The sequence below is a fragment of the Perissodus microlepis genome, chromosome 20 (genome assembly GCF_051167445.1).
Source record: "Perissodus microlepis isolate ML-2025 ecotype Zambia chromosome 20, ASM5116744v1, whole genome shotgun sequence".
In the NCBI taxonomy this organism is placed as follows: Eukaryota; Metazoa; Chordata; class Actinopteri; order Cichliformes; family Cichlidae; genus Perissodus; species Perissodus microlepis.
In genome coordinates this window covers 25,465,517-25,474,979 of record NC_140480.1, presented here as the reverse complement: position 1 = coordinate 25,474,979, position 9,463 = coordinate 25,465,517, and the positions used below count along the sequence as shown (strand labels likewise).

General features: G+C 39.1%; 1 protein-coding gene across 1 annotated transcript; it reads right to left on the bottom strand.

Moving 5' to 3' along the window:
* Positions 1-9,463, bottom strand: LOC146364638 (protein ILRUN-like). The gene is made up of 5 exons (XM_084917703.1): positions 9,209-9,463; positions 7,690-7,844; positions 6,451-6,648; positions 3,874-4,199; positions 1-1,731 (listed from the first exon to the last, which is right to left on the bottom strand). The coding sequence occupies exons 1-5, from the start codon at positions 9,358-9,360 to the stop codon at positions 1,696-1,698; spliced, it is 867 nt and encodes a 288-aa protein (XP_084773829.1). The 5' UTR covers positions 9,361-9,463; the 3' UTR covers positions 1-1,695.

The window sequence follows — 9,463 nt, the reverse complement described above, 5'->3', positions numbered from 1 at the left end:
TTTCATTTTCACTGATAATTTAATCATACAAACATTCATCAAACATACCAGAAATAAGCTTTCATCTGTTTGCTTCTCACTCACCTAAATGTGCTGCTGTTTGAGTCTAATGCCAACTGATTCATTCTGCAATTCATTTTGGCCAGTGGAAACTTTGCAATATTACATTAAATTGACAATAACTACCTCTGATAGCAAGATAAACATTAATCTCTCTCTTTATTAACAGGAAATGCACATTGTTCTAAGCAACATTTAGATCTCATGGATCCTCAAGTGTCAGCTGAACGGTGTTCTCACGTCAACTCATCAGGTTACAGGCCTCAACATAAAAGGGTATGGCAGGGATCTAACACACAGCATAAAAAAAAACACACCTTCTTACCAAGGAGAAAAGGTACACTGAGGCCTTGCCATTGGGGTTCATTACTCAGTGCATAGATTAGCAAGTAAGTAAATGCTGAATAACATTACTTAAAAAAAAGAAGAAGATATGAATCAATTATTTGATTGGTGATAAAGAAAAATAATCAAGCGTGTGATTAAATGAGAAATATCAATGAGACTGTTTGTAGTCTTTTAAATGGAACTTCTCAAACATAAATTTAACGAGATGAAAACCAACAATAACATGAATAAAACTGACAGTTGAATGAAAATATCCCATTAAGAATCTTTGGGTAAATTTATATGTTTCCAAAAGAATTTTCCCCTTCTACATTCATCATTTACATTCAACTTAATATGTTAAAAAACATTTCCAAGACAGCTTTAAGTTGAATTTGAAGCAGTAAACAAACAACCAAACGGATTCATAATGAGAAATTATGTCTTTACTTCTGTTTATATGACTTGAATTACGCATCTTATACTTTCCAGGAATCTAGTTTTTTAAAACTTTTTATGAATTAATGTATGTATAACTATGACGTCAGGAACATTTACCAATAATACAAAATAAATTTATGTCAGAAAAGATTTGTAATTAATGTATGAGACTTCTGTTTCTCTGATCTTAGCTTCAATTTGGCCAATTCCCTCTTGTTTAAATAAGCTGCACTGTTTCTAAACTTCCAGCTAACGGCTTACAAAATACTGGTCATACTGTATGTGGCATGAAAAACACAGTTTAGACTTATCTAACCTTCAAATAAGCTTTTGGAAAATATTGTTTCTTTAAAAATGCATAAATTATGTTTCAGGAATTTAGTAGTCTAGACAACAAAGAGTCCACAAACCCAATCAACATACCAATAAATCAGAGTAGAAACCGGAGAATCAGTTGGCAAAGTGAATGGCTTTTCCTCCAAATTCTCTTTTTTCATGTTGCACAATCCACACACAAATACACAAACATTCACACACTCCTGTCATCTGTTTAATGGGTACTCTGACTGCTAAAAAAATTATTATTTTTTTTGAAAAATAAAAGAAAAAAGTTATCACTCAGAAGACTCATAGCACTCATTTTTAACTTAGCATTCACACGTGCATACAGTGGGTGCAGGATGTTGGTTGAGCTGCATGTCAGGAGCGTTGGCCTCCGGATATTCAGTCTAACTGGACTTTGCATAAAGTGTTTTTGAATCTCCACACTCTCCACTCTACTGACGAACCTCTTCTTTCTTTTGTTGGTGTGACAGACTCCAGAGGTATGATTTTAGTGCTGCTTCACTCCTTCACAAGTCCCATGATTTAAGAGTGCCCAAATGGATAGGGCTCCTGTATACCCTGCAACAAAGAGAAAGGATTAAAAAAAAAAAAAAAGTAGTAGTAGTAGTAGTAGTAGTAGTAGACCAACAACAGACAGAAAACATAGCTTCACAGTTTACAGTCACTGCAACTAATTCAGTGATTGTTAGCAACTTCCAGCACCCACTCAGCAAGGGCATCACCAACTAATCTCTACGCCTGTGTGACTAGAGGCGTAGGGTATTTCCTGTTTAGCAACTGCAAACATTAAAAGTAGATTTTAAAAGGTGCTGACATGACCAGAAAAAGTCCAATCTACAGGGAGTGCAGAATTATTAGGCAAATGAGTATTTTGTCCACATCATCCTCTCCATGCATGTTGTCTTACTCCAAGCTGTATAGGCTCGAAAGCCTACTACCAATTAAGCATATTAGGTGATGCGCAACTCTGTAATGAGAAGGGGTGTGGTCTAATGACATCAACACCCTATATCAGGTGTGCATAATTATTAGGCAACTTCCTTTCCTTTGGCAAAATGGGTCAAAAGAAGGACTTGACAGGCTCAGAAAAGTCAAAAATAGTGAGATATCTTGCAGAGGGATGCAGCAGTCTCAAAATTGCAAAGCTTCTGAAGCGTGATCATCGAACAATCAAGCGTTTCATTCAAAATAGTCAACAGGGTCGCAAGAAGCGTGTGGAAAAACCAAGGCGCCAAATAACTGCCCATGAACTGAGAAAAGTCAAGCGTGCAGCTGCCAAGATGCCACTTGCCACCAGTTTGGCCATATTTCAGAGCTGCAACATCACTGGAGTGCACAAAAGCACAAGGTGTGCAATACTCAGAGACATGGCCAAGGTAAGAAAGGCTGAAAGACGACCACCACTGAACAAGACACACAAGCTGAAACGTCAAGACTGGGCCAAGAAATATCTCAAGACTGATTTTTCTAAGGTTTTATGGACTGATGAAATGAGAGTGAGTCTTGATGGGCCAGATGGATGGGCCCGTGGCTGGATTGGTAAAGGGCAGAGAGCTCCAGTCCGACTCAGACGCCAGCAAGGTGGAGGTGGAGTACTGGTTTGGGCTGGTATCATCAAAGATGAGCTTGTGGGGCCTTTTCGGGTTGAGGATGGAGTCAAGCTCAACTCCCAGTCCTACAGCCAGTTTCTGGAAGACACCTTCTTCAAGCAGTGGTACAGGAAGAAGTCTGCATCCTTCAAGAAAAACATGATTTTCATGCAGGACAATGCTCCATCACACGCGTCCAAGTACTCCACAGCGTGGCTGGCAAGAAAGGGTATAAAAGAAGAAAAACTAATGACATGGCCACCTTGTTCACCTGATCTGAACCCCATTGAGAACCTGTGGTCCATCATCAAATGTGAGATTTACAAGGAGGGAAAACAGTACACCTCTCTGAACAGTGTCTGGGAGGCTGTGGTTGCTGCTGCACGCAATGTTGATGGTGAACAGATCAAAATACTGACAGAATCCATGGATGGCAGGCTTTTGAGTGTCCTTGCAAAGAAAGGTGGCTATATTGGTCGCTGATTTGTTTTTGTTTTGTTTTTGAATGTCAGAAATGTATATTTGTGAATGTGGAGATGTTATATTGGTTTCACTGGTAAAAATAAATAATTGAAATGGGTATATATTTGTTTTTTGTTAAGTTGCCTAATAATTATGCACAGTAATAGTCACCTGCACACACAGATATCCCCCTAAAATAGCTAAAACTAAAAACAAACTAAAAACTACTTCCAAAAACATTCAGCTTTGATATTAATGAGTTTTTTGGGTTCATTGAGAACATGGTTGTTGTTCAATAATAAAATTATTCCTCAAAAATACAACTTGCCTAATAATTCTGCACTCCCTGTATTGAACTTGCTAAACAGCAGCTTTACAGATTTTCGGTGTCTAAAGTCTATATTTTTCAGTATAGCTACATTAGTCTGTGCCATACCAACAACAGCATGGAGCTGTCCTGGCCAACACTGCAAAATTACAGCTGGTAAACTTTGCATTTAGTTCTAATACGTGCTCTGAGCACACCACCACTCGGGATAATCTATTAAAGGCAAATGTTGACTTTTTAATTTTGTCCACAGAAGATTCCGCGTGATTCAACCCTCATTAACGTGCACAGACAATGTTGTTGCTCTGTGATATGTCTCACCTGGTTGCAAGAGACTACTGATAGATTGCTTTGTAGACTGTTTGCTAATATATCCACAGAGTTTTGTGAAAGTCCATTCTGGTCTTGCTGCAGCTGGTTTGGGCTTCCCTCCCAATGTTCCTCTGCAACTGTATGGTTGCTGTCATCGCGAAGGCTGTTGTTGTTGCTGTTAGGGCACTTGTTTTTCTCTGGTGAGGCGAAGGGGTTATAATCTCCTTCCAGGTTACGATGAGGCTGGGTGTTGAACTCAGCTTGAAAAGAGGAAAGCTGCTGTGTGACACCAAGGAGGCCTCCAATCTCCACACTCAGGATCACCCAAATTACATCTGTAAATAGACAATGGTGTGCTTAAACATAATCATAGAGTTCATAACATGTAACTAAACCTGTGTCTATATGCAGGATATTACCCAATACCCATAAATCAAACTGTAACAAAATATTTACTGTATAATAATTAGGCTGGACTACACTTTACACCTTGTATCCTCAAAGATTTAATGTGATTCTGATCTGCAGCCCTCTTCTTACTCCTTAAGTCAGCATGAAACTATTTTAGGTGGGAAATAATTGTGATGAACAGGTGGATGAAATATTAAAGCCCAGTGTTTAAATTCAACATCCCTCTCCAGCTTAATTTGTAAGTAGAGAAGACTTTAGAGACATCCTGATAGGACATAAATCAATTAATTTAATGATAAATAATTAATAATTTTATTGCAGCACATCCATACAAAATGATCTAGCACTTAATCTTCATTAATGAAGATTAAGTGCTAATAATTCCCTGTTACTGCGGCACGGCACATTGTACTATGTAGCGAAATTAACGGGTTAGCAATGTATGGTGATCCTAATGTTCGAGCTGTTAGCATCCCAACAGTGGGTCTCGCTTTACCTGCCTAGATCACCATGGTAACTAATGGTAAATGCATGTCTAGTCTTGTCTGGAGTAGGTTATATACAGCGTTTCCATCAGCAAAAGGTCTGAGATAACAAAGAAAGCTGATAACCACTGTCGAAACACCATTATCTCTGACTACGGTTTTAGGTTTTGTAGAGTCAACACAAAGTAAGCCTGGACGACATGTATAATTCAGTGTCAGCAGCTTACGTAAGCCATGAATCACATATAAACAAAATGTGACTAATTTAATTAACTGTCTAATGACAGGGTTGTTGCGTGCTGTGTAAAGCCCCTTGAGGCAAAACTGTAATGTGATATCAAGGTATATAAATAAGATTTACTTGATTTGAACATTTTTTTTCTGTGTATACATAACAAAGCCCAAAAACCCCAAACAAAGGCACTCTACAAATAGCTTGACTTATCTGTCTAAAAGTCCAAGACCAAATAAGATTCCAACAAAGCTCTGAAGAATAACCATCTGCGTAGCAGTGCTTCAACCACAGTGCTTCCACAATAGAATTTAAACCTTGAACAGTAAGTTAGCATGACAAAAAGATGACGTTACTTCATTAGAGTCACTTTTTCTTTTTATTCAAGAAATTCCATTTATTGAAGATAACTTACTTGCACCTTAGGTAAGTTATCCCCTAGCTGTAGGTCTATTAAAGTCTTCCTACCTAATATTTCTAGTTTTCTCTCTTTTTTGTACCAGCTGATAGGGCTGTGCAATATGACCAAAATCTCATATCCCGATATAAGACATCTATCGTCCTGATAACGATATAAATCACAAAAATTTAACATTTTCTGTAAATTCTGTGAATCTCGGGTAGCTGGAATTGCGTGAAGTGTTTCCAGCTGGGCGTCATGTACCTGGAGTCGAGTGTTTTAACTGATGCATGAAACGATACATTTTTTGACATAAGTTGTAACGGCCGCCGTTTTCTTCGTGAGTATTTATTACACGGCGTGCTGCGGGGGAAAGCCTGTTCTAACGTTTGAGTCTAAGGTTTATTTTTTAGCACATGGCGGCTCTTTTTTGCTTCTCATCCGTAAATACTCTGCATACTCTTTCACGTGATTCAGTTTATTTTGAAAAGTCTCAACAGGATCTTGAGCTTTATTGTGAAAGGTTTATGTGGAAAATAAACAAGCGGACACGCGATGGTTTTACCATTGTTGTTGCTAATGACAACGCATAAAAACAGGCGCTTGTCCATCCATAGCGTGGTTATGAGAAAGAGAGAACTTTAAGAAATTAATATAGCCACTACAGTGACGATCAAAACGATGAAAAAAATATTGCCGTAAACAGTTTATTTTGCAACACCACGAAACAAACAATAGCGTAAAATGAAACTATAGATGTTTTTATATCGTCATCCGATATATATCGTTATATCGAACAGCCCTAGCAGCTGATATATTACTTATGGCTCCAACCCCTTGTTTAGCTCTGAAGGAAATCCCCCTAATCCTATGCCATCAGAATCAACCAGGAAACACATTTTGACTGTCTTATAGCAAAAACATTTAAAAAAACAAAACAAAAAAGTTAATATGTAAATAAATAAATAAATGGAGTTACTTATCATAAAAATTAAGTTACTTATCATCACAATAAGTAACTCCATTTAACATTTTTTAAGTAAAGTTGTAGTTCTCACCTCCATAGAAAAGTCCGGTAGCTGTGCACATTCTCCACTGGCCCTGGTACATACCCGGAGATACAGGACTATGCATCTGCACACTGACATCAGTCATTTCCTGCGGGTCTAGAGAACGCACCATCACCATGTTTATGTGGCCGAACTGATCTCCTCCAACATACTTAAGAGAAACTCCTGGAGGCCATGACTCTGCACCTGGAAGACAAACAGACAATTTTGCTTGTTACGAACTGTATTCATATACGATAGAGTGATTACTAACCAATGATCAGCTTCTATTTTAGATCAGTATTGAATGGCAGGCTGCTCAACCAACTACCTCATTCTTTTGTAATATTTTTATATAATGTGCTTTGGTTGGCTAGAGGCAGAGCTGCAGCATTTAAATAAACAAGTGATTTGCTGTTGCTTGAAAAGTTACATTTTTTTTCCTAACATTTTTGACACAAGAAAAGCGAATCAAAAGAGCCACAGTTCAGTTATGTAACACGTAATGCCACCTTATTTAAATAAAATGAGATTCGTTGAAAACACAATAGGGCCTTTGCACAGGATGCCACGTGCAATGTGCTTGCAGTTGGATTCAATATGCTGTTTGTTGGGCGCGCTGAAGGACAGAGCAAAATAGGCACTTTTCAAAACTTCCTGTGCAATATCTGCATCTCTTTTCCTATGTACCTCCACAGGTTTAATACAGCTGTAAAGCTATTAGGAGGATGATATAAGAAATGTAAACTGGCCTTACACACAGGTCAGCCTACAAGAAGAAACAATTTCAGGCAGTCATTACAGTGTTTTTGCCCAAGTTCATATCTGTTAAAATATGACCACAGTGTCTTTAAGCACTCCCAAGTTGAGTGCTGCGGTTTGTCCAGTGACAAACTGTTTTGCCAATGAAATCAATGGGTTTGAGAGCACAGCGGTGCATGCATTTTGCAGTCACTTATAATGACACTTTAGTATATCTGCGGTCAACAGACATGCACAGTGTTTATGTGCATGTCTGAGTGATGCTGATGAAAACACAGTTATACTCCACTTGACAACAACTCTCTAGCCAACTAGAGGTAAAATAATAGCTCCCAACAAGTGCTACTCATCTAAAGCCAAAACTGGACAGACCAACATTAGTCTCCACTGCAGACAACCCACCCCATCAAAGCAGTCAACCATTGGGAAATACTGTTACTATTTTATTTTCCAACACAAGTGTTATTCTTATTCTAGCTGACTTACCAGTGTTCTGTATCCTCCAGGTCTTTGTGAAAGGTGTGTCAGGTGGAACGGATTCACCCTCACCAATCGTCACATCCTTTACAAAGGACATGCAGGGTGCACTGATGTTGGGACTTTCGAAGTCATAATAGGCTCCAATGGCTGCCTGTAAATTCCTAAGAATGAAAAACCAGAAATTAGAGTAAATCTAAATATTCACTTATAATACAGTTGCAGAAGTAACGCCTCAGTTTTTACAGCTGGTTGATAAATGATTCTACAGGCTATAGCCGTTCCACACATGTGAAGGTTAAATTCAGCCATTTGGGGGTTTGTTTGTTTTTTTTGCTTTTTTTTTTTTTCCATACTTCATTTAAAGTTAGTAATTGTACACTGACAAAAATCATCCCCATCATCAGGCATCACAAGGAGACAGATCACGCTTCTGTATGACACATTGAGGATAGGTTCTTCCCGTGACACCAGGTCATCCATAAACCAGCAGTTTTTATTTTTAGAAACCCCGTTGCAGAGCAGCGAGATCACGTGATACTACAACAGCCCCACTCCCAGTGAGCGCACTGCTGGAACGGTTGATCTTCCACAGACCCGCATTAGCTGGCTCATCGCCGCATATGCGCAGAGAAATCTATTTTTGGGATGACTTCAAAATGGCCTTTCCCCTCAGCAGCACATTCATTTTCGCTTCCGTACGCTGCAATGGCACCGCGAATTGTTTCACTGTTAAAACATGCCACCGGAAGTCACATTTTTCCTAAAAAACACAAGACTTGTCAAGTACCCTCCGTACGTGAAAAAACTGAAATACATTCTGTCAGGCTAAGATTGATCTGGTTTGCGCAACCAGATCTCTGAGCTTCAGTGATCTTTGAGCTCCGTCTCTGCAACTTCAATGTAGATGGATTACGTAATAAAGTATAGACACAATGTACTGTAGTTGTATCGACAATAAAGGTAACGGGTATCTTAAACTTAAAGGGTACTCATGTAACTCACTGAATAACAAGTTAAAAGACTGTAAAATAAATACTAACTATCCGGTTAGTTCAGTTTAAGTTAGCTAGCTATCCTGTACGTCCTAGCTTTTCAGAATAAAAGTGGTGACTAACAACAGGCTAACACACGTAAACGTGTTTTTTGTCAAATACAGCATCCGCTTCGGTGCTATGTTGTGCCTAAACGAAAAAGTATTTGTTTCAACGGAAATTTCCACCGGTATGCAAATCTTGCGACCCTTCACTGTGTCTGTTACAGGCAATCAAAAGTCGGAGTCACACTGACTCAGCTAGTTACGCTTCTTCAACGTCGTTAGCCGTCACTGAGCCGACGCTTCTATGGCCAACGTAAACGCTTTTGTTCTGCGAGGACAAAACTTTCAGAGATATTTTCTGTTGTTTGTTTATTTTTCAGGCAGGCTATCTTTGTACAAAAAATGCTGCTACACAGAAAGCTAGCTGGTACACATTATATATTATCTAACATTAACCAAACAGCAGGCCATACGAGTCCCCGAGCTCACCAGTTGGTCATGTCCAGAAAGAAGGCGCATCCTGCGGGGTTTAGCTGAAACCCAAGAAGTCTCTGAAATTCTGATATGAGGATATCTTTGTCTGTTGTACCCATGCAGCTGAATTTCTGCATGAGCTCCTGGTCCAGGTCCATGCCCTCCATTACGGGATTCGCCCGGATAAACACGGGGGGTTGGCTCCTAATTTAGTCCGAGGCCTTGACTTATCATAACAAACTCGGTAACAGGGTCGAGTGCGCATGTCAC

Bases quoted from the DNA above. Each gene is read 5' to 3' on its own strand.
- LOC146364638 (XM_084917703.1), bottom strand. From the start codon at position 9,360: ATGGAGGGCATGGACCTGGACCAGGAGCTCATGCAGAAATTCAGCTGC. The intron at 4,200-6,450 runs GTGAGAACTACA...GTCTATTTACAG, and splicing joins TACCGGACTTTTCTATGGAG to ATGTAATTTGGGTGATCCTG. The intron at 1,732-3,873 runs GTGAGACATATC...TCTTTGTTGCAG, and splicing joins CAGTAGTCTCTTGCAACCAG to GGTATACAGGAGCCCTATCC.